This window comes from Capra hircus, chromosome 29 (genome assembly GCF_001704415.2).
Source record: "Capra hircus breed San Clemente chromosome 29, ASM170441v1, whole genome shotgun sequence".
In the NCBI taxonomy this organism is placed as follows: Eukaryota; Metazoa; Chordata; class Mammalia; order Artiodactyla; family Bovidae; genus Capra; species Capra hircus.
The window spans coordinates 582,699-610,563 of record NC_030836.1 but is presented as its reverse complement, the minus strand read 5'-3'; the positions used below and the strand labels follow the sequence as shown (position 1 = coordinate 610,563).

General features: G+C 38.3%; 2 protein-coding genes and 1 non-coding gene across 19 annotated transcripts in view; 1 reads left to right on the top strand and 2 right to left on the bottom strand.

The window, feature by feature from the left end:
- CEP295 (centrosomal protein 295) overlaps window positions 1–16,128 on the top strand; it is a 46,089-nt gene extending 29,961 nt beyond the window's left edge. For 2 of the 7 annotated variants that reach the window (XM_018042993.1, XM_018042997.1), the window contains 12 exons: window positions 5,504–5,656; window positions 8,979–9,070; window positions 9,546–9,648; window positions 10,021–10,269; window positions 11,066–11,205; window positions 11,969–12,143; window positions 12,713–13,359; window positions 13,965–14,105; window positions 15,171–15,264; window positions 15,354–15,518; window positions 15,609–15,709; window positions 15,866–16,128. In XM_018042993.1, the coding sequence (XP_017898482.1) occupies window positions 5,504–5,656; window positions 8,979–9,070; window positions 9,546–9,648; window positions 10,021–10,269; window positions 11,066–11,205; window positions 11,969–12,143; window positions 12,713–13,359; window positions 13,965–14,105; window positions 15,171–15,264; window positions 15,354–15,518; window positions 15,609–15,709; window positions 15,866–15,967 (2,162 nt within the window). In that variant the 3' untranslated portion in view covers window positions 15,968–16,128. Of the gene's footprint in view, window positions 1–5,503; window positions 5,657–8,978; window positions 9,071–9,545; window positions 9,649–10,020; window positions 10,270–11,065; window positions 11,206–11,968; window positions 12,144–12,712; window positions 13,360–13,964; window positions 14,106–15,170; window positions 15,265–15,353; window positions 15,519–15,608; window positions 15,710–15,865 lie in introns of those variants that run through there. The other 5 variants (XM_018042998.1, XM_018042994.1, XM_018042995.1 and 2 more) reach the window with 5 other exon arrangements.
- Window positions 15,820–27,743, bottom strand: TAF1D (TATA-box binding protein associated factor, RNA polymerase I subunit D). Of its 11 annotated transcripts, none has more exons than XR_001917468.1 (14): window positions 27,603–27,742; window positions 26,121–26,263; window positions 25,173–25,557; window positions 24,005–24,180; window positions 21,766–21,823; window positions 21,342–21,514; window positions 20,563–20,619; window positions 18,828–18,879; window positions 18,582–18,617; window positions 17,895–17,929; window positions 17,239–17,285; window positions 16,879–16,942; window positions 16,473–16,509; window positions 15,820–16,196 (listed from the first exon to the last, which is right to left on the bottom strand). XR_001917468.1 is itself a non-coding variant. In XM_018042999.1 (6 exons), exons 2-6 carry the CDS (start codon window positions 26,177–26,179, stop codon window positions 21,371–21,373), a joined length of 822 nt encoding a protein of 273 aa, XP_017898488.1. In that variant the 5' UTR covers window positions 26,180–26,263; window positions 27,603–27,741; the 3' UTR covers window positions 21,147–21,370. The 11 variants fall into 11 exon arrangements, 1 of the variants encoding a protein (XP_017898488.1); XR_001917470.1 differs by having other exon boundaries at window positions 18,596–18,617; XR_001917472.1 differs by having other exon boundaries at window positions 27,647–27,741.
- MIR2404 (microRNA 2404) lies at window positions 18,080–18,145 on the bottom strand. The gene has a single exon (NR_129674.1). It is a non-coding gene; the product is annotated as a microRNA 2404 (primary transcript).

Here is a 27,865-nt window from a genome sequence, read left to right as displayed (position 1 = left end):
AAATAGTGTACTTCTGTTTCTGGCTAAAAGAGTTTAAGAAGGTAGAAATTCTGAATAACTCTTAAGAGTCATTCCACATTTTGTTTTCTTCTTATGTCTTATGGAAATTATAACGTAAAGTAAGTGTTCTGTTTATTAGTAGGCTTTGGAAGCTTTGCTTCATTTTGCACTATTTGGTAAACACAACTATTCAGGAATAGAATGGTGATTTCCCTGATTCAGATTGAGCATTGGGAATTTCTCACCATTGATTCCTATAAATTAATGAGTTGTGTTTGAGATTGCAAAAATGTCATCTTGCTTAGAAGGGAAAGCTGTATATTCCCTCACCTACACCTCCTTACCCTTTAGCCCTTTTTCAATGAAAAGTACCCGATGTAAGTCTTGACAGTTTCCTTGTCTATACCTCTCCAACACCCAACATATTACCAGTTCTTTTCAATTCTAGATGATCAACTCTGTTTGCATTCCCACTGCCATTTCTAGTTGATTCACTTGTTTCCATTCCCACGACTACCCTTTTAATTCAGGCTGTCATTTCCTTCTTGAAAGACTGCTGCAAACCCCCATGTCTCCCTGTTTCTAGCCTAGCATTACTTTCATTCATTTTTCTATGATGTACTCAGAGTAATTTGCCTCTATTGCCCTGTGTTTAAAACTCTTTGGTAGTTTCCCCTTGGCTGGAGGGTGAGTCTAAACTAAGTCTTAAGTCCCTAGCTTCATCCACCAGGGCCTTCATAGTCTTGCTCCCTCCCTTCAGGGTTGAGTTTGGTGCCACTTTGTGGCATAAACTTTGCCTGGACTATCATGTGACCTTCTTGTGTGCTCTTTGGGAGCTTTCATCATAGCCTTTATCACACTTCTTTGGGAAGTAATTTAATCACATAATTAAAGGCAACTAGTGCTAAAAGATTGCAGCATGAAACAGCATTTCTTCTTGCCCCTACACACCCCTCACCCCTTAATCCTACTCACCAGACACAGTCACTGTTCAAGCCTCCTTGGTGGTTCTTCTTGTATTTGCTTCTTTAGATGGCAGTGGATTTTAGTAAAAACTAAGCGAAATACTAAACACCACTAAAATAATTTGAGATCACATTTTCTCTATTTGTGGGAACATCTTTCTTTAAGTTGGAAATTAAATGATACATTCTTTTTTTAATTGAAGGATAATTGCTTTATAGAATTTTCTTGTTTTCTGTCAAACCTCAACCTGAATCAGCCATAGGCACACATATATCCCCTCCCCCCTGAACATCCCCCCACCACCTTCCCCCATATCCCACGCCTCCAGGTTGATACAGAGCCCCTGTTTGTTTCTTAGCCATACAGCAGATTCCTGTTGGCCATCCACCCCACATATGATAATGTAAGTTTCCATATTTCTCTTTGCATACATCTCACCCTCTCCTCCCCTCTCCCCATGTCCATGAATCTATTCTCTATGTCTGTTTCTCCACTGCCACCCTATAAGTAAATTCTTCAGTACCATTTTCTAGATTCCATATATATGTGTTAGAATACAATATTTTATCTTTCTTTTTCTGACTTACTTCACTCCGTATAATAGGTTCTAGCTTCATCCATCTCATTAGAACTGACCTGAAGGTGTTCCTTTTTATGGCTGAGTGATACTCCATTGTGTATATGCACCACAACTCCTTTATCCATTCATCTGTTGATGGACATCTAGGTTGCTTCCATGTTCTAGCTATTGAAAATAGTGCTGCAATGAAAAATGCGATACATGTGTCTTTCAGTTTTGGTCTCCTCAGGGTATATGCCTCGGAGTGGGATTACTGGGTCATTGGTGGTTTTATTCCTAGTTCTTTAAGGAATCTCCATACCATCTTCCATAGTGGCTGTACAGTTTAATCCCCACCAACAGTGTAAGAGTGTTTCCTTCTCTCCACACCCTCTCCAGCATTTATTATTTGTAGACTTTTTGATGAGGGCCATTCTGACTGGTGTAAGGTGATATCTTCTTGTCGTTTTGATTTGCATTTCTCTAATAATGAGCAATATTGAGCATCTTTTCATGTGTTTGTTAGCCATCTGTATGTCTTTGGAGAAATTTCTGTTTAGGTCTTTTTCCCACTTTTTGATTGGTTATTTATTTTTCTGGTAGTGAGTTGTATGAGCTGCTTGTAAATAACTCCTTTGTCAGTTGCTTCATTTGCTGTTATTTTCTCCCATTCTGAGGGTTGTCTTTTCACCTTGCCTATAGTTTCCTTTGCTGTCCAAAAGCTTTTAAGTTTAATCAGGTCCCACTTGTTTACTTTCGTTTTTATTTCCATTACTCTAGGAGATGGGTGGGTCATAGAGGATCTTGCTTTATGTCACCAAGTGCTCTGCCTATGTTTTCCTGTAAGAGTTTTACAGTTTCTAGTCTTACATTTAGGTCTTATCCATTTTGAGTTTATCTTTGTGTATGGTGTTAGGAAGTGTTTTAATTTCATTCTTTTATATGTAGCTGTCCAGTTTTCTCAGCACCATTTATTGAAGAGGCTATCTTTGCCCCGTTGTATATTCTTGCCTCTTTGTCAAATATAAGGTACCCGTAGGTTGATGGGTTTATTTCTGGGCTTTCTATCTTATTCTCTTGGTCTGTGTTTCTGTTTTTGGGCCAGTACCATACTGTCTTGATAACGGTAGCTTTGTAGTATACCCTGAAGTCAGGAAGGTTGATTCCTCCAGTTCCACTCTTCTTTCTCAAGACTGCTTTGGCTCTTCAGGGTCTTGTGTTTCCATATGAATTGTGAAATTTTTTGTTCTAGTTCTGTGAAAAATGCCATTGGTAATTTGATAAGGAGTGCATTGAATCTGTAGATTGTGTTTGGTAGTATAGTCATTTTCACAACATTGATTCTTCCTACACAGGAACATGGAATATCTCTCCATCTGTTTGTCATCTTTGAAGTCTTTCATTAGTGTCTTATAATTTTCTGTGCACAGTTCTTTTGTCTCCTTAGGTAAGTTTATTCCTAGATATCTAATTCTTTTTGTTGCAGCAGTGAATGGGATTCCTTAGTTTCTCTTTCTGATATTTCATTGTTAGGATATAGAAATGCAAGTGATTACTGTGTGTTGATTTTGTATCCTGCAACTTTGCTAAATTCACTGATTAGCTCTAGTAATTTTCTGATACTCTCTTTAGGGTTTTCTATGTACACTATCATGTCATCTGCAGACTGAGAACTTTACTTCTTCCTTTCTGCTCTGGATTCATTTTATTTCTTTTTCTTCTCTGATTGCTGTAGCTAGGACTTCCAGAACTATGTTGAATAATAGTGGGGAAAGTGGGTACATAATCTTTTTTTATTAATATATTTCTACTTTTATTTGTAGATAATGTGTGTATTTGTAAAAATAGTTTCATTTAATATTTGTCACCTTTTTTAGTTTTATACTTTGTGAATACTATCCCTTGTCTTTGAAAACAGAGCTTCTGAAACTGTCTTTGAAGGACCAGGGTGTTCTCTGTTCCTTTCAGACCAATATTTTGTTAAGTTACAGACCATGTAGTTGAATGTCAAAGCAATGTTATACTGGTATTAAAGTTTCAAAATGTTTACTCTTCCCCCCAAAAAAAGATATACAGGATATATATAGTTATTAAATTTCATAGAGTTGGGAAGCCATTAGGGGAAAAGTCTTTAAAAGCCTCTTTAGGTGGGTGACGATAAAGTTGAGAAAATCTGAATTTCTCAACTAAATCTGAATTTCTCAAGCTAAATTTCTTCTCTGTAGTTTATTTATTTTGCCTTTACCTTCTAAGAGCATTGTCTCAGCTTTTTTACTAATATTTCTTAGAAATTTTTATATTGGCTTTCAAAGTATAGTCTGTAAAAGCTTGTCCTCTTTTCTGTTTCTTTTCATAGCATCTTGCTCTTGTTCCATGGATGCAGGAACTACCTACACTGAATATTTATAGGATTTTGTTTGTTCAGGTTCCTGTATTTTCTGTCTGGGTCCTTCCTTGTTTGTTTGTTTTTCTCCTGTGTGAAATTTTAGAATTTTTAAAATCTAAAATCTTGCTTATTTCAGTGGAACACTGAATGGCTAATTGGAAATTCTATAGGTGGGGACCTTATTTACTTCTGGATTTCATTGAAAAGGTGGCTTTTCATCGAGGACTGTCCACTTAGTAGCTGTGGTTATTCTACCTGAGCAATTTACAGTTTAGTTTCTTCAAAGAAAGGTCCTCTAGCTTTGATACAAGCCTGGCTGTTGGTGCTATGGAGGCAGACCTGAGGGACCTGAGAAGAGGATGTAGACTTTCTTTCAATACCCCTGATTTCCTTATGCCATTCTTTTTCTTCCCTGCACCCTTGCCCCATTCTGTGCCTGTTCCCCCTGATTTCTGAGTGTAGCTGTGGCCACATGGCTAAGAGGATAGCCGGAAATCCATCGGGGTCTCCCCACACAGGTGTGAATCCTGTCAGCCGTGGCGCTGGTGCTTTTCCCCTTAGAAGGTGACCCTTTGACACTTTTGCAGTTTGAGGGTCTGCGATAAATTTGATCACAGATCTGTAGCATTCCATTTCTCCAGAGAATAAACCTTTCGTCTTCCCTGGGGATGATGTTGAGAGACAGGAATCTCCAGTAATGGGAGGGCTCTTTTACAAGTACATGTTTTTAAACCTTCTACCTGCTTTCAGTTCCCTAATACACACCTTTATTTTGTAATACATCTTGCCTCTTAATTCTCAAGTTTTTCTGGAGTTGCTTCCAGTAAATTAGCTTCTACTTCTGAGTGTCTCCCATTCCTTTGTTTTATAAGTGTTTATTTCAGTCATAAATATTAATAAGTACTTTGAAAATCACCCTCGGGTAGATACCGTCTAGGTCAGGAATTGGAATGTAAGAGAACTCCATGAACTCTTCCTTTGTACTCTTGATATTAACTCTTCTTTCTCAACATCATCCCCAGGGAAGACGAAAGGTTTATTCTCTGGAGAAATGGAATGCTTACACACTGTGATCAGATTTATCGCAGACCCTCAAACTGCAAAAGTGTCAAAGGGTCACCTTCTAAGGGGAAAAGCACCAGCGCCACAGCTGACAGGATTCATGCCTGTGTGGGGAGACCCCGATGGATTTCCGGCTATCCTCTTAGCCATGTGGCCACAGCTACACTCTGAAATCAGGGGGAACAGGCACAGAATGGGGCAAGGGTGCAGGGAAGAAAAAGAACGGCATAAGGAAATCAGGGTAAACACCTGAATTGGTCGCTTATACCACAGATTAGCTGTGGCAGTTTTTGAATTTTACATTATGAATACATATTATACCTTTACAATATTAATGGTTAGTAAGTTCTCCAGGCATAGTAAAAACTTAGTAAAATTGAAGTAAAACAATGTAAAGGCTGTGTGAAAGTTAAGCAGTTACTTTTTCTTGATACATTGATCAAACCTTTAAGAGTTTAGATTTTTACCCTTTTTAGTTTCAAGAAACATAGGTTTCTAACATTCAGTAAGTCAGTCTTTTTTCCTCCCAGGTAAACCTGATTTTTGTCAAGACAGAGACCCCCTGAGGGTCTCAATAAGCCGAGAACAAAGTTTTCTTGGGAGTCCTCTGGACCGTGATCCATTTGGTTGTCTTCACCCAGTTGCTCAGGAGAACATCTGTGGTGATGACTCTGATAAAGCAGGTGAGAGAGAAAGGAATCAAAAGTGGAATTGCTGTGCACAAGAGTATGTGGGCAGAAGATAATTATTGTAGCGCTGCGTGTAATGAAAAATGGTAAATAACTTCAGTAAAACTGCAGTTTTGTGAAAGTATTAAATGAGAGGAGAAAAGTCTGTTCATGCATTTGAAAACTGTCTGAAATAAGAATCAGTGTGTTAGTACAGGTTAACCCTTGTTGGAGATTGGGTTTCACTGTCTATTTCCTATGTTTACATACTGTAAAATTTTTTCCCATAAGAAGCCTATATTCCATAAGCAAAAAGTTGAATAAGGAAAGTGAAGCTTATTTAGATAATAAGTAATTTCACATCTGTGGCATTCTAAATGAGCTGCTTTATGTTTAGTTTTAAATGCTGAAAAGTATTAAAGAAAAGTTACAAGGAAAAAACTTTAAATGACTAAAATCTGCCACTCAAAGACAACTGATGTTAATTTTCTTGCTTTTGAATTTATGCATGTTTATAACAGGCTGTTTTTTATGTGTAATATTGACCCTACATAGCATAGTTCCAGTACTGCTTCATTACTTCTAAAGTATCTTTTTAAAAGTTGCCTTTTTCTAACCAGATTTCTTCTTATTTTAGCTATCACTTACACTTGGATAACTGTTACCTTAGTTGTATCTAGTGTTTAATAGAATGAGAAAAGAGCGAGACCTATTTTCTATATGGGAGTTTATAGAGAAATTGACTTCAGTATCTCCTTTTTAAATTGGAGATTGAAATAACTACAGATATAACTTCCGATGAATTATAGTTTTTGAAATTTTGAAATAAAACTATTAGCATTTTTTTTAGATTTAGCCAGTGAATACTTAAGGGCTTCCCTGATAACTCAATTGGTAAAGAATCCATCTGCATTGCAGGAGACCTGGGTTTGATTGCTGGGTCTGGAAGATCCGCTGGAGAAGGGATAGGCTACCCACTCTGGTATTCTTTGCTTCCCTGGTGGCTCAGCTGGTAAAGAATCTGCCTGCAATATGGGAGACCTGGGTTCAGTCCCTGGGTTGGGAAGATCCCCTGGAGAAGGGAAAGGCTACTCACTGCAGTATTCTGACCTGGAGAATTCCATGGACTGTATAGTCCATCAGATCGCAGAGTTGGACATGACTGAGTGACATTCACTCACTCACTCAGTGAATACTCGGATTCCTTTTTATTCTACCTGTCAATGTCCTCTAGCCAAAGACTACCAGAGGACACACCTACACAAGAAAGCTGTGTGCTTTGACTTGCTGCAGTGAGAGAGCACGCACACCATGGGGAACCAAAAGTGAGTTAGTGACAGGGTATCAGAAAGGACTTACTGTAAGACTTGGGCTTTTATTAGGTGATTTTGGGGAGGGTTCAAGGAAATAGGGATTTGCTTATTTTAGTATTGGATACTATCAGGAAGCAAGTGTGATTCTATTATTGGATACCTACAAAATTCCTATCTAGGAGGTAGGAATAATGGAGTTAGGCTGAGTAAAGCTGTAATTGGTTAAGCAGCAGTCAGTCACGTCAGCCAGGATAAGGAGATGGTTGTTTTTGTGGTTTGGACAGTATTCATGGTTTTGTCTATGTTCAGACATGAGAACTGATGGTCTGATTTTTGTGTTGACCCATCAGTCACAGAGTGTGGCCTTCTCCAATATTTGTATTCTGTAACACTGTACCTGTTTACCAGGAGAACTCCAAGGCATAGCCAGTAGTGCCAGGTCTGCTCCTGGCTGTCAGAGGCTGCTTGTCTCTTTCTCACAATCATTCTGAGATGGTGTTGTTTCTACCTTGGAAGGGAGGGTCTTAGTGTTGTTACTGTCTTTTCCCTCCCTACCGCTTGATTCAGGTCATCACCTCACCTTGGTTTCTCAGCTTTTTAGGTGGTACTCCCTAGCTTTGCACTCTGTACCCTTTGCTTTTGTAGGAAAGCAGGAAATGGTGCTTTGCTTCTCAGGAAAGCAGAAAATGTTGCCTTCCTGTAGCAATATGGGAAGATTAATCTCTTTAAGGCATTGCTTTAATGATGTAACTTCCCCTTTCTAGGAACCTCTCACTGTGTCCCTGTTAATCAGTGAGCTGTTTTCAAACCACTGATACTTCTCTTCCAGTTACTTTCAGGGACCTGTCCATTGAATTCTTCAACATCTTAAGTAACTTGACCTTGCTTCTCTGTCTCTCATTTTTATTTTTCAATTCTTATCACTACCCAAATGCTACCCTGGGCCACCCATCTCTAGGGGAATCTTTGGTTTGTTATAGATAATAACAGTTATAGAATTGTGATTCTGAATGAAAAATCCCTAACTTCTCATCTCAAAACTGGCTTTTGAGATGAGCTGCTTAAAAAAAAAACCTCTATTAAGTTTCTTACTTTCTTTACTTAAAATCTTAGTGTATATAGAAGCAACCAAGTAACAGTTTAATGGTTAAATTATGTCACAATATTTTTAATTCAACTAGGAGTCAAAAAATGTATTTAAAAACAAATTATATTTAAATATTTTCTGTAGTTTTACTTAATTATCTATAATATAGATATCATTTTATGAATATCTATCTACACACATATATAGATGCATATGTGCCTGGGATATGTGACCTCTTAGAAAACATTTCTTACATAAACACTTAAGAAACATTTAATTAGCATGATCTCTTAATATCATGGTGATAATGAGATGAAAATTTTATTTTATATTTGGTAGAACAGTTTTAATTTTATTCTGTTTCAGAGCCACAGATGACATATGCTTTGGCCAGCTTTCTCACAAATGTTGGCTATTGAGAGTAAGAAAAAAACTAACTCAGAATACCCAGATTACTAATGGTGAGATAGTATAATTTGTATGTGTTTTTAGCATGTCAAATGTAATTAGGAATGATAATTCATAGTAAAGGCAGTACATGCTCCTGTGATTTTAGACAGCACTGCAAGTTATGAAGAAGTCAAATTTCTCCTTGTTCTACACTGGTTGCACTTTCTTTAATGTACATTTTTCTCAACTTTGAGGTGAAAGTTGTACTTATGATTGAATATTCTTGCTTCTTAACTTAAAATGATGATAGAAGCATTTCCAATCACACTGGCTCTTTTTTAAAGGATTTTTATTCATAGAATAATAACAACTACAATTTTTCATGAAAAAGTACATGTGCTAGCTATAAATATTATTAATAATGACATGAATTTTTTTTCTTCTTAGTCAAAAAAAGAAAATTGTAGGAAAGCAGGAAATTATGCCTTCTGGTGCTAAGAATTTGATTTGTCATAATCCATTCCTTCCTCCTCCCTCCCCCTTTTAGTCAAAGTCAAGGAGGCTGTGGTTGAGAATTATGCAGTATTAAGCTATGCTGTGGAGAGAGAAGGCCATACGTACCTGGATCCAAATGTTAAGGTTAGTAATGTCTTGATGTGCCCTGCATCATTAGAGCTGCTTGGCTTCGTCTGTGTTCTCTGAGATCTGCTCTTACTGAAGTGGATCAGTGATGAAAGTAGCCAAATCTGAGCATCAGAAGACCACTCAGTGTACCTGATGCATGATCTCTATAGTTCTGAGAAGCAAAAGAATAATTTAAAATAAGGGGTGTGAAGGGGGGTGTGTGTGTGTGTATAGGTGACTGGATAATTAAGGGGCTGGTGGGTAAGTGAGATACTGGTGGGTAAGTGAGAGTTGCTTGTGGGTGTGCTTATATGAAAGGCTGATGAGTTCTGAGCAATGATGAAAAGATTTTACTGCGGAACTTTATATAACTATGAAGGTTTCTACACTTGATCTGAGCTCAGAATTAATAACTGCTACTGTTGGCAATTTGGGTTTTTTCTAGCTATTTCTTCCTACACAGTGACCTGATGTTCTCCTTAATTTTTAGGCTGAAACACAAGAAATTTATCATGAGCCATTATCTTCAGTAACTGTTTCCACTGGGAGTTTTTTAAGTTACGAAAACATAGATTTAAGCCTTACAGAGCCAGGTATGAGTATCAAAACGTTTATAAACAAATTGAAAGTCAAACACCAATTGAGTTGCAGTACAGTGATGAGAGCTAACCTTGTTTTTCAGAATGTGCTGAGAGGGATTGTTTATTAAATCTCAAAAGTAAAGTAATCATGCCTTTAGAATATTGGACAGTATGATATTCTGAACATGTCTGGAAGTCACAGTGATGCTCTATCAATCTCCAGTAGCACATTGAGCAGGGTCTGCTAATATCGGTGGGAACTACCAAGCACGTTTCTTGGTTGTAGTGATTCCTTATCAATGTATGTTGCTATGTCTGTCTGCTAAAATCTGTCTCAAAGGAAGTACCCAGCCATTAAGTATTTTCATTAAACCCCATTTTCAGAGTCATTCCCAGAGCATGTGGACCATAGGGAACAAGAACCTCCTGCTGGTAAAGAACAGGAAACAAATGTTTTAAGTTCTAGAGTTCCTTCAACACAAGATATTTTTCAAAGACAGGACTCTCAGGACGTCCATAAACCTCTTTTATGTGCAGTGGAAACACTGACATCTGGTCAGACACACATTCAACAGATGAGAGACAAGTACATTAATGAAACAAATTTGATGACTGAAAAAACAGACTTTCGGGGTAAGTTTTATTTAAAAGTAAGACTTTTTAAATAAATATGTCTGTGTAAACTAAGTGTTCTTCATTTTTAACCTATCATCCTTTTTAGTTGGGAGAAGTTGGGAGCTTTGTGTTTTGATGGCTTGCTGTAGCAATTATAACATGGAAAACACTGAGGAGGGCACTTAGTGAAAGGAGCTCTGGAATCAGACTGAAGACCACGTGGAAGAGATGAGCAGGTCTTCCTTTACCTTTGCAAAGTTACCTACAGCAGTGGAGGCAGTCCTGCCTGTATTGAGCACATAAACTTAAGTCATACAGACCCTGTGACTGTTTCCTGAGACCACAGGCAGCTTACTCTTCATCTTCTGTAGAAGAGGTGTTGGAAATAATACACATAAAGTGAAATAATACACATGAAGTTCAGTGTCTGGCCCATGGTAGCACTCAGTATAGTGAGCTTTTCTTCAGTAATTGATCCCCAAATGACCTGAGAGTAACAAAACTTATTGTAGCAAAGCCGTGACCCCAATGGCATCTTTTTCCTAAAGCCCCTAAAGACTTTGAGGCTAGTAGAAATGGAAACTTAAATTTGTCAAAGGGTTTGGAAACCCCCCACCCCCCACTTTTGCATCAGAAATAATGATAGGGCTTAATTTGACAGCATCTGCTGGTAATGAGAAGAATGGAAATAATTTTGTTGCGTTGCAGTTACCTTAAAATAACCTTTATGAATATGTTCTTAGTACTCCTTTTCTAGGCTTTACTTTTAAGATAAATGTCTTTGTCTTTTTCTTTTTCCTTAAAATTCCAACAGTTGACTTTGACTTTCCAGAATTGGAGCACAGTTTTCCAAATCTGCATCGTCAGCTATTTAAACCCTTAGAACCACATCCAGATTTTGATTTGTTATCATGTTTCTCTGGGATTTCTCAAGACAGCAAAGACTTTAACCAGGTAAAGTAGATGCTTCTTTGCAGTTAATTTCAAAACACAGTCTGTCTTTTCTTCTGTTAGAACAGAAGAATGATTCTTAGCCTTGGCTGCCAACTAAAATCATCTGGTGAGCTTTTAGCTACCAGTGCCCAGACTGTGGCAGTGGTGGTTTGGTCGCTAAGTCGTGTCCGACTCTTGCGACCCTGTGGACTGTAGCCTGCCAGGCTCAGACTATACCTCTGACCAGTTAAATCAGAAAATCTAGGAATGGTCAGATAAAATGGTTACAGTGTGGAACCAAGATTGAAAATAGGTGCATTAGAATTTGGTCCCAACCGCTTTATTTCTAGGTATTTTTTATGGGTCATTCCATAAAAACTTGAGAACATTTTAATCGTTAGTTTTCAGGGTTTTTTGGGGGGAGTTACTTTGATGGAATTTAGTCTTAGTCAGGTAAATAGAATGTTGTAAAATTTTGAAAGTCTCCTCCTACAGAGTAAAGGAGCTAAGATTCAAACGTGGGTCTTTCTGTTTCCAGGCAACTCTGCATAGTTCCTGCTTATCAGAAAATGATTGTCATGTTCTGAACTGTGTCTTGTTAGTTAATACAGTTTGTTTTCTAAATAAAAAGTCTCTTCCGTATTTCCTAAAGTGAAAGAATTGGGTTTGAATAAGGAAGTTGTTAATATGATAGTGAAATGGTAATTAAGGAAGTGCAATAGCAAAGAAACATGAGGATTTGCTGATGCAACTGGTAACACAGCCTTTCCCTGTTTCCCATCAGAGGTCAGGTTCTTCCTGTGAAAGCCTCCGTGCTACTCCATCCCCCAAAAGTACGGCTTCTTTCACAGCACTGAGGAGGGCCAGCCTGCATTCTTCTAATACCAGTCTGAGCCAGCAGCCTGACCCTATCTTGGCTTGTGACGCAGCTCAGAGTTTTGCTGCAGAAGATATTGAGGGTATGCAGAAGTTTGGGAAAGTTAAATAAAGCTCAACAGTTTCTCATGGTTGTTCATATCATTTTTCCTTGGAAATTGTGCCTAGTAGCTCTTGGTTTGTCTCCACTTACACCCTTATTCCTTTTAAGGGTAGTAAGTGCTGCCTCTTGTTCAGCTTCCCTACCTTAGCTCTTACAGTTAAAGTATCCTTCTAAAACCTTTTATACAGATTATGTGTGTGTGTATATATATATATGTACACATGTCACAACATACCCATCTGTGACATATGAATGTGTTAGTCTGTCTTTCAGTTATAAAGTCAACATTCTGTTATGGGGGGAAAGTCCTCATTGTGTCTAATAGCTATATTTCCTTTATTAAATATTATAGGAGAAAATACATTGTGTAAGCAGTAATTATTTGAAAATCAGTGACCGTCCTTTAGCTTCCTGTTCTTGTTTGTGTACCTCAGTTTTTGTTTCTGAACTTTATTAGTAACCTGGCTTTATTTATAATTTTCTCAGAAATTGTTAGAGACTATATCCAAGTTTTACAACACCTAATTATGATCAACTGATCTCTTACAGGGTCTGAACAATCTTTTCGACAACTTCAACCAGAATATTCTTCACAGGAAGGGAGCCAGCATGCCCATCAACCAAGCGTTTTTAGCATTGAAGCGAGAGCTTCCCAAAATGTGGAAAATCAGAACTGTTCGACTGAACAAAATGAACCGTTACAAAACGAGCAAAAAAGTGTTCATTTCCAGCTCTCAGTAGGAAATTTGCCAAGTTCGGTCTTCAGTTCATCTGGTGAGGCTGATGTATTTCATCAGTTAAATCTACGGCATAGCACTACATGTGGTTCTACCTCTAGTGAGTGGTCAATAAAAGACCAACCAGAAGAAGGCAGAAAAGAAAGACTGGGCTTTGAAAAACTATCAGAAAGACTTGATAGAGTGTTACAAGGTCAAGGACTCACTGATGATAAAAAAGAAACCTGTGATTTAAATCCACAGGTAGAGGAAATTGACTCTCATTTATGTGTAAGGACAGTAGAGATGGGAACTTCAATTCAAATACCATATTCACTCACTGTTCAGAATGAAAAATGTCTTCAAGACTCAACTATGGCAGGAATTCCAACAATCGTAGAACACCCATCTCAACTTGGACAATCAGAGCTCTTTGTAAATTCTGGATCATTTTCATTACAGAGATCTATTCCAGTCTGGGTAAGTGAAATCTGTGCTGTATACTTGAATTCATTTTCAGGAAAGACTTTGAAAACAAAATTGCAGGACATGCAACAAAGCTACTTTTTCACATTCCTATCTGAGATAGTCTCATAATCACTGGAAATCTCCAATGAAATGCAGAAATGACAAATTTTTTAACTTGACCTCCCTCTGAATTTTACATATCTTTCTTTCCAATTTACATTTCTCTTCTCCAGCTTGCTTGAAAAATTGTAGCTAAGCCTGTGCTTCAGCAGTCACCTAAACATAGCTTTTACCTTCTAGTACTGTTTGTCCTGCCATGGGTAAGCAGAAAATAAGGTGTTTTGGTCACCTTGTAAAGTAGTAAAGGTTGTTCTCTTACAAAGGGTGCTCTAGCATCCTACATTTGGCTGCGGCCCAGTAGCCAGCCACTGCTCCATTTAGGTAGGATGCAGACTGATGCTGTACAGCCCCTACTCAGTCTGGCCACCTAGTCCTGTGAGCATTTGGCTTTATAATGCAGAGTAGATCTTCTCTGGTGTCAGTAGTTGAACAACCTGTTCTTCTATAATGTACATTATTTTTTCCCTTCTGAATGTGGTTTCCCTTTTGTTACACAGGAAACAGAGTCTGGCCATGGTATAATGGAAGAACCAGAACTTACATTGACAAGCACCAGTGATATCAGTATTGCTGAAATGGATTTTGCAAACTTAACTCTAGAAGAAAAGAGAGAAGATGAGGCAAAGAGCTGTTTTCAGGTAAATTTCACAGCTCTCATTAATCCATGGGATTCTCCAGGCAGGAACTGGAATGGGTTGCCATTTCCTTCTCCCAAGGGATCTTCCCAACCCAAGAATTGAACCCAGGTCTCCTGCATTGCAGGAGCTATGAGGGAAGTTTCCTGTGTACTCTACTTCATTTGGTAGTCCAAAATGAAACGTGCCCATTACTCCACTTATCTCTTGACTTCCTACTTTTGCATTCCCTGTGATGAAAAGGACATCTTTTTTGGGTGTTAGTTCTAGAAGGTCTTTTAAGTCATAGAACTATTCAACTTCAGCTTCTTTGCCGTTGCTGTTTGGGGCATAGACTTGGATTACTGTGATAATGGTTTGCCTTTGGAAACAAGTAGAGATCACTGTTGTTTGAGACTGCACCCAAATACTGCATTTCCGACTCAACATGTTGACTATGAGGGCTTCTTCTAAGAGAGATAATGGTCATCTAAGTTATATACACCTATTCCAGTCCATTTTAATCCATTTAGATTCCTAAAATGTTGATGTTCACTCTTGCTATCTCCTGTTTGACCACTTTCAATTTATCTTGATTCATGGACCTAACATTACAGGTTCTTCTGCAGTTTTATTCTCTACAGCATTGGACCATCACCAGCCACATCCTACATTTTCACTTTGGCTCCATCTCTTTTGCTGACCTGAGGAGTTCCATCTTTCAGTGCTGTATTGTCTTTTCATACTGTTTATGGGGTTCACAATGCTTCTCCAGTGGGCCACATGTCCTCAGAACTCTCCACCATGACCTGTCTTGGACAGTTTCATTGAGCCTTTCATCCTCAAGGCTGTAGTCCATGTGAGTTAGTGGCTGGATAACTAAAGTGCTATTGCTTTGTAAGTTATCCTTTACATTTTTCAGTTCTTGCTTGGCTCATCCTTTCAGTTTTTGAAGGTCATCTGCTGTGGTCAACTCAGAATAACTTTAGGACTGAATTTTCTAGAAAGGCAGTTGCAAAAGAACTACAGTAAAGTCTATAAAAGTCTTCTCTGAAGTGGTAAAGTCTTCTATGACTTTCTTGCAATTAGGTGAGTGAATTTCTGCCTCTTCTGTCAGAAACAGAAAACTCAGATTATCCAGCTATGTCAGAACATCCACTGGAGAAACCAACTGTGTCTGCAGGTATGTGCATCAGATTGTGAACCCACACCCATTCATGAGAACTTGAATTTGTGTACTGCTGACATACTTTTTAAAAATATTTTAAACAGAAACCGTTTCAAGGTGTACAGCTGCACCAGAGAGCTTACAAGAAGCATTCATAAAAAGAAAAAAGGCATTTATAGAGAGGTCCTCACAGAGACATAAAGAGATAAAGGACAAAGTTCATGCCTCTGGAAATTCTCAAACCAAAACAATAACGGAGAAAACTACAGGTATCTGTTATCAAAAAGAATTATGTATTTACTTAGTGGTTTTACTCAGTGGCATGATGTATTTTACTCCGTGGCTTGTTCTCCACTCAGGTTCCTTTGTGAGTCACCTAAAGGGTATGAGCAAAGTTAGGGTGTCTCTCCCTGAAGATATAAAGACTGCAACCACCCCATACACACAAAAGGACACTAGGGTATGTATATGGATTTATATATATTTGATAGACAAAGGAATGGCAACCCACTTCATGGGCAAATCCCTTGTCTACAGCTCATGGGGTTGCATAGTGAGATGCAACTTTAGTGACTATACATGTATCTGTCTTTAATTCCATACAAATTTCTTATAGATTAGAGCAAAGCAAGATGCACATGCCCAAAACAGAGCAAGGACAAAAGAATTTCATAAGGTAAGCAGCATCCCATACATACCCCCAACTTTTCATGTCTAAGGCACATTCAGAGCCTGATATTAATAACTGATATTATTTCCTCCACAGAAAACATTAGAGAAGCTTCGAGCCAGAAATATATGCTGACTTTCTGCACAAAGGTTTCTTTTTATTCATAACATAGGCCAAGTTATTTAAGTCAATAAATTTTTAACAATTTTCACACTTCCTGATTCTTTGCACTGCCAGTCACCATAGCTCCTCCATAGTTGCCATCTTCAAGATAGCCCTGAAGAAGAGTAGATATTGGTTAAATTTGGAAGACATTTACACTTTCCCACATCACCAGTCATGGATATGAGTAGCTTGTATCTCCTTTCCCACATCACCAGTCATGGATATGAGTAGCTTGTATCTCCATCAGGAAAACATAGCACTATCGAGTGACTATTATATCCAATGGAGAATTCAATCTTTGGTCACAGCGTTAAGGGCTCCAGGATTTGGTCCCATCAGCCCTCTTTGAAATGACCTACAAAAATTATTTTCCCTAATGTGTACATACCTTTCAAAAAGTTCTGCTCAATCCACAGCTGTGATGCCTGTGTAACAAATATTACAGGTTTCATTTTCAGAGATGCTCATGTAAAGTTCTGAAGCCAGCTTCCCCAGTAATAAACTAGAAAACAACTCCAGAAATCTAGGCATAGACTGTGTTCAATGCTAGGCATAGACTAGCAATGTCTGGGTATTTGAAAAATGGTTGTGTTCTATTTATACTAGAATGGTGCTGACCTTCACAAGTTGTTAATTAAGGCAAATAAAATGTTCCCAACAGGCTGAATGCTAACAAAGTAGCAGGAAGAAAAACCTAGTTGGGATTTGTTTTATGGTCATGTCCACAGCAAATGAGAAACTGCATTCTAAAAGCCTTGGTAATGACCATGAAAACCTGACATAAAACAAATTACTTGCCACAGTTGTTTTAGTTGGGCCTCTTAGATCTTCAGTGGAGTTCACTTCAAAGTTTGCCACCTACAGAAAAGGATTTTAACAATAACTGAGACTGATTCAGTTCCACTTTCATTCATACCTAAACTTTGTTGCAAAACATAAATGTTCTCAGGCAACTTTAATCTTAGAGCTTTCATGTTTTAAGATATAGTTTAATACAGATGTTCAGAAAGGCTGTTTTCACTCAGCCCATTCAGAGCAGTTGAACAATTTGCCCATCATCATAACATCACTGAAAAAACAGTAAAACACCTAATAGGCTGTTTAACGTCTACTTTTTTTCATTAAATACAAGGAGGGTAAAATGAAAATCTTACTTGTAATCTTCCAGATCCAATGTCCTCAAGCAGTTTACTATAGGATCCTAGAAGTAAAATATAGCAAGTACTTTGGTTTTATTCCTTCATCTTTCCTAATACTGAAAAGCCATATTATATCCAATTTTCACCCATGAGCCTAGCCAAAAAAAAAAAAAAAAAAAATGTTACAGGTCTCATTGTCACCACTGCAATAAAATTACAGTGATGGAAGCAAAACCTGTGTTTTCAATGTAGCCGCATTAACAGTTTCATGGACGCCATGAATAAGTGCCCATTTGCAATAGAATGAGGCTTTATAAGTAAGTTTCCCAAGCTAAGAGAATATGCAGAAGGCTGCTTCTGCACCTGTACAGCTCCAATACTCTTGCCTGGAAAATCCCATGGATGGAGAAGGCCAGTAGGCTACAGTCCATGGTGTTGCTAAGAGTTGGAAACAACTGAGCACACTTTTCGTTTTCATGCACTGGGGAAGGAAATGGCAACCCACTCCAGTGTTCTTGCCAGGGGGAGCCTGGTGGGCTGCCGTTTACGGGGTCACAGTCAGACATGACTGAAGTGACTTAGCAGCAGCACCTGTATATAAGTTCCAATTTGCTAAGCATGCTATCAGTAAAGGAAAGCTGCTAAAAGCAACAAAGTGAAAAGCGAAATACCTGTTTAGGGTCAGGAGATGGGATCTGTCTAGTTTCTGACAACCATAGGAAAAAAAGTATTGGTTACTATTGAAGATTATGTCAAATTAAACAGTATAAGAAACTAAAAGGATACTGTATCAGTAGAAATACCAGGTCTAACATGCACAAAGCAAAAAAACCAACGATGCCAGATACTGAATTTATATCGCACTGTCTTTTGAACAGCCAGCAGGAACAAACTGCTGAATGCAGATACCATGCAGTGCAATTATGATTGAACTGGAACCACCCCAACCTCATTCTGTAATGATACTATCTGAGAAATTTACTTTCACACACCTTTAAAATTTTTGTAACATGTGAAATAATTCTTTCCTAATTTCCTTAAATTATAAACTTAGTCGTTACCTTTTTACCCTCTCTATACCTATAAACTTTCACATAGGAAACTATCCAATCATACTTGATATTTACATGTTAGTTTAACAAAGTATGCAAGGGACTAGGGCATGTTACAGAATTGGGAAAAAAATGAAGACACAGCAAGTACAAATATTACAGCAAATTTTTGGCCAAAATCTTGCTAATTCTGTTTTACACCTAAACAACTAGCAGTCACAACAGTAATGGAATGCCATACTCAAAATTTCATTGTCATCAGAACTTCTGAATCCTACTTGAATAGAAATTAAATATTCTACTTACCTCTAAAAACTTACCAAGTTCAAATCATATTAATTCCTGCAGATACCAAATAAAAGACTATGGGTTACTTACTCATGATTAAAAAACAAAAACAAAATATATGCTTATTTAAATGTTTTGTTATACTCAGCTCTATCAGAATTGAGTTTTAGTTCATATCTGTATCATTCAGCAGTTGAACATTAAATTCATCATCTGAACTGGAATGGTAACCCCACTCCAAATTAGTCACTAACTAAAACTTACCCAAGTTATCACACCCTAAAACTTGACAGAGATCATTGGGATGTGCCAATACCTAAGATTTAAAAAAAATTGTTAGGTTTTTCATAGTTTAATTGGCAGCTATGTCTTGTAGTTCTTTCTCACAGATCTAACAGGTAGTTCTATGAGTAAAGGAAACTACAGAGTTACTCTATGAGGCGTTTCCAACGACGTAGGTTTATAGAAAAAGCCCCATCGGGATAGACCTCAACTGTTACTTAATCAGTTTAATTAATTTTAAATTAAGTAATATAAGGAAATCATACTATGAATTAATCACATGACATGTATTTTTAAATCAATGCTTAGGAAAGATAGTACAAAGTACCAAGTAGTTATTACAGCTGAACCAAAACATTACATACGTAAATTTAAACTTGATTATTAAGAACCACATTACTACAATGTGTTTAACCTATGCAGTGCCCAGATTACTACAAAACTATTTAAATGAATTTTTGGCTTTAAATTGAGAACTAAAATGTAAAATATTTTCTCATTGATAACAATTATTAAAATACAGAAAAATGTTAATATGCCTGATGTTCTGACCATTTGGGGATCACGAGGACAAATTTGGCATTTGTATATCATTCAGATTTATGAAATTATGTTTCCTGTGTAGTCATTTCTAGCATTACACTATTAAATTTTCTACTTCATTTTAGTATATGCATCCCTTAAAAAATAGTGGGACTTCCCTGGTGATTTACTGGCTAAGACTCAGCACTTCTGCTGCAGGGGCTGTGGGTTCTGCTCAACATCACTATTAGAGAAATACAAATCAAAACTATAATCAAGTACCATCTCACATTGGTGAGAATGGCCATCATTTAAGAGTCTACAAATAAATGCCAGACAGGGTGTTGGAGAAAAAAAGGAACCTTCTCTTACATTGTTGGTGGGAATGCAGATTGGTACTGCCACTACAGTAGAGCTACCATATGAGGAGCAATCCCACGCCAAGAAAAACATGGTTGGAAAGGATACCTGTACCTGTGTTCACTACAGCACTATTCCAAGATATGGAACCAACATAAATGTCCACTGAGAGATGAACTGAACTGAGATGAAAAGATGTGTGGGAGAGGTGTATGAAAATGGTGACATTTGTAGCAACATGGATGGACCCAGCAATATACAAAGCAAACTAAGTCAGAAATAGGTATCACTTATATGTGGAATCTTAACTACCACACAAATGAACACATCTATCAAACAAACAGATAAGAACTTGTGGTTGGACAGGAGGTGGGGGTGTGGGGGAGCCATGGACTGGGAACGCTGGATTAGCAGATACAAATTCATAAGATAAACAAGGGCTTACTATATAGCACAGGGAATTAATATTCTGTGATAGATCATAAAAGGAAAATTACATAACTGAGTCACTTTGCTGTACAGTAGAAATTAGCATTGTAAATCAGCTATACTTCAATAAAATTTTTAAATTGTATAGGGGGTGTTAGGAGATTAAAAATTCATATGCTTGAAGAGGGAATATCCAAGATTCTGATAGCTTATAGTTCTGGGACCCTTTTCCTGAAAGCAGATCCTGGCACAATGTCACTATAAAACGTGCCAATTCTGAGATTCATTGTCTGAAATTACATGATGAATAGAAATTTAAAGTTGGCAAAAATGCCTTTCAAAAATTAAACCTCTGGAGAACTTCTGACAATGTTATCACATTTACACAAATCTAAACCAAACTCACCTAAAGCATTAGACATATCTTTGCAAAATCCAGACACTGTATTCCGAAGATAAAAACCTAAAAAAAGAAGCCCATCTTTGTTTTATGTCAACATGAAAACTGAGTACTAGGATCAATACAGCTGGTAATTCAGAAGCTTATTTAACTTTACAGCGCTGGAAGCAATCTTTATGCTCATCAATACACACCCATTTTATGGATCATGTTCCTTCTTATCTGTATCAAAACTCATACTGAACAATGAGTTGTGGGTTGCAAAAGAGGATTTACTTTCGCACTTGTTTGTTAAGTCTTTGTCCACAAATTAAACAAAACCAAACACAAGTGCTACTGTAAAATACATTATATACAGTGGTGATGAAAATGATATTTGAAATACAGGTAATTAGGAAGGGAAAATTAAGTTATTATAGTACTCAGCATTTCACACTAAACTCGTCTAAGTAAAACAAAAACAGGAAGTTGTAGGTCCCCTAAGGTGAAAAAAAAACTTGTTTATGCAAACTTTTCAAGATTACAATCTGTTCTTTGATTCAGTGCTCAAATGGTACCTTTAAGTTCTCTTACGTAGAAATAAACCATCATAGGCAAAAACAGTAGGGACTTTTATTATTTGTCGTCAATCTCTGCAGTAACAGCTTCAATTTTTTCTACATAATTTTTCTTATTACTTCAAGAGTTTCACAAATCTGTTTAAGTATTCTTTATTTTCTTACAGGGTTGTTTTTTTCCAAGGCTGGCAATATATAGACACTTATCTTCGCTTTTATTCTGTTTACCTGTCTGGTATTTATAATCCTATCTCTCTTCAGGCCATTTTGTCCTCTGTCCAGTGTTTAGATTTTGATACTCTCTTTTTAAGCAAAGCAGTTTCTTCAGTATATTCCTCTTGATCCAAATATACATTCTTCTTCTTTGGAAATTCAGAGCTTATTATGAAATAACTATTCTCCTGCATGAGAAATATTTGTAAGACATATGACCAATTTCACTGCACTAGTATTTACATATAACTAGGTTACTTAACCTGAAAATTACATTTGGATTTTTTTTAATTTGATATCCTAGTAACAATAGAACACATTAAAACTTACAATACTACTGACACAGTACTGCTAATTGATGTTCTCAGTTATCTACACGATAAAAATCTCCCTTTGTCAACTCCTGCCCTCCCAAAATGAAATGGAATATGTCACTTACCACCAACTTAATATCACATTCATCATGTTCAAGGTTTGCTGCAATCTCCTCCTCTGCTCTGTAATATTAAAAAGATTATCACTCAGTTGACAAAAAAGTCATAGCATAGTTATGATATACAACTGAACCAGGAATACCAGTTGATCATCACTATTAAATATATTTAAGTATGAATACTTATTTAATATTAAGTAACATGGAATGAGGTTTGTGACATTGTACAGGAGACAGGGATCAAGACCATCCCCATGGAAAAGAAATGCAAAAAAGCAAAATGGCTGTCTGGGGAGGCCTTACAAATAGCTGTGAAAAGATAAGCAAAAAGCAAAGGAGAAAAAGAAAGATATAAGCATCTGAATGCAGAGTTCGAAAGAATAGCAAGGAGAGATAAGAAAGCCTTCTTCAGCGATCAATGCAAAGAAATCGAGGAAAAGAACAGAATGGGAAAGACTAGAGATCTCTTCAAGAAAACTAGATACCAAGGGAACATTTCATGCAAAGATGGGCTTGATCAAGGACAGAAATGGTATGGACCTAACAGAAGCAGAAGCTATTAAGAGGTGGCAAGAATACATGGAAGAACTGTACAGAAAAGATCTTCACGACAGATAATCATGGTGATGTGATCACTAATCTAGAGCCAGACATCTTGGAAAGTGAAGTCAAGTGGGCCTTAGAAAGCATCACTACGAACAAAGCTAGTGGAGCTGATGGAATTCCAGTTGAGCTGTTTCAAATCCTGAAAGATGATGCTGTGAAAGTGCTGCACTCAATATGCTAGCAAATTTGGAAAACTCAGCAGTGGCCACAGGACTGGAAAAGGTCAGTTTACATTCCAATCCCAAAGAAAGGCAATGCCAAAGAATGCTCAAACTACCGCACAATTGCACTCATCTCACATGCTAGTAAAGCAAAGCTCAAAATTCTCCAAGCCAGGCTTCAGCAATACGTGAACCGTGAACTCCCTGATGTTCAAGCTGGTTTTAGAAAAGGCAGAAGAACCAGAGATCAAATTGCCAACATTCGCTGGATCATGGAAAATTCAAGAGTTCCAGAGAAACATCTATTTCTGCTTTATTGACTTCTGCCTTTGACTGTGTGGATCACAAACTGTGGGAAATTCTGAGAGAGATGGGAATACGAGACCACTTGACCTGCCTCTTGAGAAATCTGTATGCAGGTCAGGAAGCAATTTAGAACTGGACATGGAACAACAGACTGGTTCCAAATAGGAAAAGGAGTACGTCAGGCTGTGTATTTTCACCCTGCTTATTTAACTTCTATGCAGAGTACACCATGAGAAACGCTGGACTGGAGGAAACACAAGCTGGAATCAAGATTGCCGGGAGAAATATCAATAACCTCAGATATGCAGATGACACCACCCTTATGGCAGAGAGTGAAGAACAACTAAAGAGCCTCTTGGTGAAAGTGAAAGAGAAGAGTGAAAAAGTTGGCTTCAAACTCAACATTCAGAAAACTAAGATCATGGCATCTGGTCCCATCACTTCACGGCAAATAGAGGAGGAAACAGTGACAGACTTTTATTCTCTTGGGCTCCAAAATCACTGCAGATGGTGACTGCAGCCATGAAATTAAAAGATGCTTGCTCCTTGGAAGAAAAGCCATGACCAACCTAGACAGCATATTAAAAAGCAGAGATGTTACTTTGTCGATAAAGGTTAGTCTAGTCAAAGCTATGGTTTTTCCAACAGTTATGTATGGATGTGAGTGTTGGACCATAAAGAAAGCTGAGCACTGAAAAACGCTTTTGAACTGTGGTGTTGGAAAAGATTCTTGAGAGTCCCTTAGACTGCTAGGAGATCCAACCAGTCAATCCTGAAAGAAATCAGCCCTAAATATTCTTTGGAAGGACCGATGCTCAAGCTGAAACTCCAATACTTTGGCCACCTGATGTAAAGAACCAACTCCTTGGACAAGACCCTGATGCTAAGAAAGATTAAAGGCAGGAGAATGGGACAACAGAGGATGAGGTGGTTGGATGGCATCACTGACTGGAGAGACATGAGTTTGAGTAAACTCCAGGAGCTGGTGACGGACAGGGAAGCCTGGCATGCTGCAGTCCAAAGAGTCAGACATGACTGAGCGACTGAACATTTAATATGAATTTTAAACATTAAAACTATTAAAATCTAAACAAACTGATAGTATAATGTGGAGCAACATGAAAATTTAAAAGCATACTAATGTTCAAAGTTGTTCCAATGTCTGAACTTACGCTGACTCTTCAATAGGAGAGAGAGATCCATCATCATCTAAGTATCTGTATCTTCGACTATCAAGGTCTTCTTTTTCTAAATCTTCAGCAACATTCATCTGTTTCAAGGATTCCTTGAGGTAGTATTCATACTTCAGTTTTTCAAGGTAGTTAAAAAATCCTCTTGCCACTGCTTGCTATATACCAGAACATCCTGTTGTAAGTCACAGACTTGGAAAAAAATTTTTTTCTGCCACAGCTTAGCAGATAGATGCTTATGTTCTAAAATAACAAGGAAGCTCTAACTCTGCCATATGGCGATCACCTCTATCAAACAAACACTGCTTATGAAAAGAATTCACTTTTCTACCAAGCGAGTTACCAAAGTTGGTACACCAAGAAAAACAAGCACAAATCTTGTATATGGTTTGGATGCTTCTTAAGATTTTTTTTAATGCAAATTGAAAGGTCTGTTTTAGTCACTTTTAAACATAAAAGGTTAATTACTAATCCTTTCCAATATATCAGATTTTAGAACAAGTGACTACAAATTCTGCTGCTGCTGCTAAGTCACTTCAGTTGTGTCCGACTCTGTGCGACCCCATAGACGGTAGCCCACCAGGCGCCCCCGTCCCTGGGATTCTCCAGGCAAGAACACTGGAGTGGGTTGCCATTTCCTTCTCCAATGTATGAAAGTGAAAGGTGAAAGTGAAGTTGCTCAGTCGTGTCCGACAAATTATGTAGTCACTTAAAATTCAAATATTTGAGTCTACTGCTATGAACTGGCTGATCTGTCAGGTGATTCTGTCAGAAATGAAATCTACTAAAGCCACTGAACACAAAAGTCAGGTGTGGGTTTGACTTAGGTTATAGTAAAATAACTAGACATTATTTGAGTTTTAGGAATGATGTTTAAAACCTGTTTGGGTAAGAGCAAGGTACAAAAACATCCTTGGATTTACATGCAGATATATCCACCCAATATACCAGTAAAGATTACATCCAGAAGCCCAAGTCAACTTTGAACTGAAGGATGGAGGTGGCATTTAAGTGGCAGTATAGTCAGGATAAAGAAGTATTATCAAAGTTGCAAATTGCATGTTCCAGGTGTTACCTAAATTCTAAAAGTGACCAACAACTCATTTCACACATTTAAGCTGTGTATGAGCATATATAAATAATGACTCACCTCAAAGGTTAAAATTTTTCTCCAAGGTAATGGTTTCCTTCCATTTTCTGATTCTAAAAATGGGAAGCCAGGTCTTTTGTCTCTAAGTTGATCCTCAGTAATCTGTGAGTATCTAGTGGTTCTCCTTCCTTTTGGTCTTCCCACTGATCTTCCTGTTGGCTTGTATTTCCTCTTTTTACGTTTGCGTTTCTTATTTTTGAATCTTTCAAAAATAGCCTTTAAAGTCAGTGGTCTTGGCTCTATAGATGAGTCACTAGATGTCTCTGTTGCCTGAGTACTTTTGGGTATGTGAACGAATTTTCTGATAGTGTTTCTTTGCCTCCGTTTAGGTGGGACAGGAACACACTGAGTTTTAAATAAGCTGCTACCAGAGGAAGAGCTGTCACTAGAAAACAGGGAAAGATTAATCGCACCCTCTCAAATTACTGAATGTTTATTACCAGTAATGTTTTTAAAGTCAAAGCAGGAAAACATGCTTAGAATAATTTCTTAAAAGATGGGCTCAGTACTAACAAACTGAAGTAGGCCATAATGCCACTGCCGTGGTGATCTTCCTTTAAGTTCCATAAAGGCATCCTGTTCACTGCTAGATCCTAAATGAAACAGGACAAAGCCTCCTCTAAATAAAAGTATCTTACTAGAGACGTATCTGATATGAATATACTAGAAATGCTCATGTGATTTACCAGTGAGATCAATGATTTAGACTAGATACCTTTCATTTTAATATATAAGCCAGCATCCTTGCTAACGTGAAATAAGAACAAATTGATTTTAAAGCAAGACTAATACCCATCTTCTTAGTTCAAAAACTTCAAAGGCCTGTCCAAACCAAGTTTTCCTTTTCTGTTCCAATTCTTATGCCTTCCCAGTAATTCAAATACAGTAAATATTACCATCCAGTCTCTTATCCAGGAAAAATCTTTTTTTTTTTTTAAAGGCACTTACCTTTGATTCTCAGTTTCCACAGCTAAATCAGATGCCGTTGTATAGTTAAGAGAATCCATTCTTGATCCAAGCCCCTCTCAAATTATCTTTTGCTTTCAATAGATTTCTGACCATATAAAATCTGGTAAATATGGTGTAGTTTCCTTGAACAAATTAATGCCAACAGTTAGTAATCAGAGTAATGCAAATTTTGATGTAGCTGTGAGTTATGTAAATATGTAAATTAAGACCATATCACTGACAAAGCCTTTAATATTTTCTGGTAGTAACCGTAAATTCAGATCAATTCTAAAATCTAGAGATTTGATTCACGGGTTGTTTCAGTTTTGCCTCCTTCATCTGTCCAATGGAATAAGATTCCAGAAGAGTAGGTAATTTCCAACAGTATCAAGGAACTTTCCCAACAGGAAAAAATGTAACTTTAACCCTTAGCCATAGTAATGTACAATGAAGAGTATCAGTGTTCAACAGAAGTTAACTACTATGTGTGGCCCAGTAGAGCAGGGAAAATAATCATTAGGTCTTACTACCTCAATCCAAACTCCTGGTCTGGGATTTACTATTTGGGTATTAAAAGTTCTAAATTCTCCAGATTCTCAATAAAAGGCTTGCAGATAATGCCCGTTGTCTTTTTTTCACTTCCATGGATACAGTGTTTTGGGCAAAATTTTTTAATGGATAATAATGTCTTTTACTTCTCAACCTCCCTTAGAGAGGATGCCATCATTCTCCCACTGTTCGTTTTTAGCGTTTTAAGAGCGACATATTTCAAATACAGGAAGACAAGAGGTCACAAAGTTCTCAAGCTTTGCAAAATCTAAGTCATGAAGTGAAGTCGCTCAGTAGTGTCTGACTCTTTACGACTGTAGCCTCCCAGGCTCCTCCGTCCATGGGATTTTCCAGGCAAGAATACTGGAGTGGGTTGCCACTCCCTTCTCCAGATCTTCCCAACCCAGGGATTGAATCCGGGTCTCCGGCTTTGTAGGCAGATGCTTAAGTGGATCCAATGGCAGCGATGGGTATTATCAAAACTAAAGCTAACACAAATCTTTTCCGGAATTTGGAAAGCAATCCTGTGGAAGTACTGCTTCCTAGTCGGGGACTCTGCTGACCGGACCACGCGGCCGCGAACTCGCCCTTGCGCGATCCTGGGGCAAGCGTCTCCAGGAGGCACCTACGTCGAGCGAGGATGGCGTCAGCAACGGCTACCTCGCACTCAGCCGCCATTTAGAGAATAAGCATTGTTTCATGCTCCATTTTAACATCCACTTCACGGGCCACGCTCGCAGCGCAGCCCTAGGCCCACAGTCCGCAACCACCGCGTGCCCTCCGCCATCAGGGCTCGACCCCCGCGGCTGGACCCCAACCCCGCCCCGCCCCACAGGGCCCGGGAAAAACCACAAGACGACCCCTCCGCCGACCCCAAGGCCCGGACGCCCGTGTCCTTTCCGACCCCTCCAGAGACAGATGGCATATAACAACCTGCGCCGTCTCGGCACGGGCCTCTGCTGCGGACAGCAACCTACCCAACCATAGCACCCCGAAAGAAAGACTGGAGACAACCACCGCCGCCGCCGCGCGGGAGGAAAGGCTGGGCGCGCCGCGCGCCCAAGCTAATAGTGGGGCGGAAGTCTCGCGATAACAACTGGACTCCGGGATGAACGGGAGAGCTGGGAGGTAGCGTGACGCGGGCGCCATGTTTATCCCCGCGAGGGGAGGTCCGATTCCAGTGGGCGGAGCCTTGG

Coding starts and splice junctions, on each gene's coding strand:
- TAF1D (XM_018042999.1), bottom strand. CDS start 26,179: ATGGATTCTCTTAACTATACAACGGCATCTGATTTAGCTGTGGAAACT. Junction 25,558..26,120: donor GTGGAAACTGAGAATCAAAG/GTAAGTGCCTTT, acceptor CCTGTTTTCTAG/TGACAGCTCTTCCTCTGGTA. Junction 21,515..21,765: donor AATGTGATATTAAGTTGGTG/GTAAGTGACATA, acceptor TTTCTCATGCAG/GAGAATAGTTATTTCATAAT.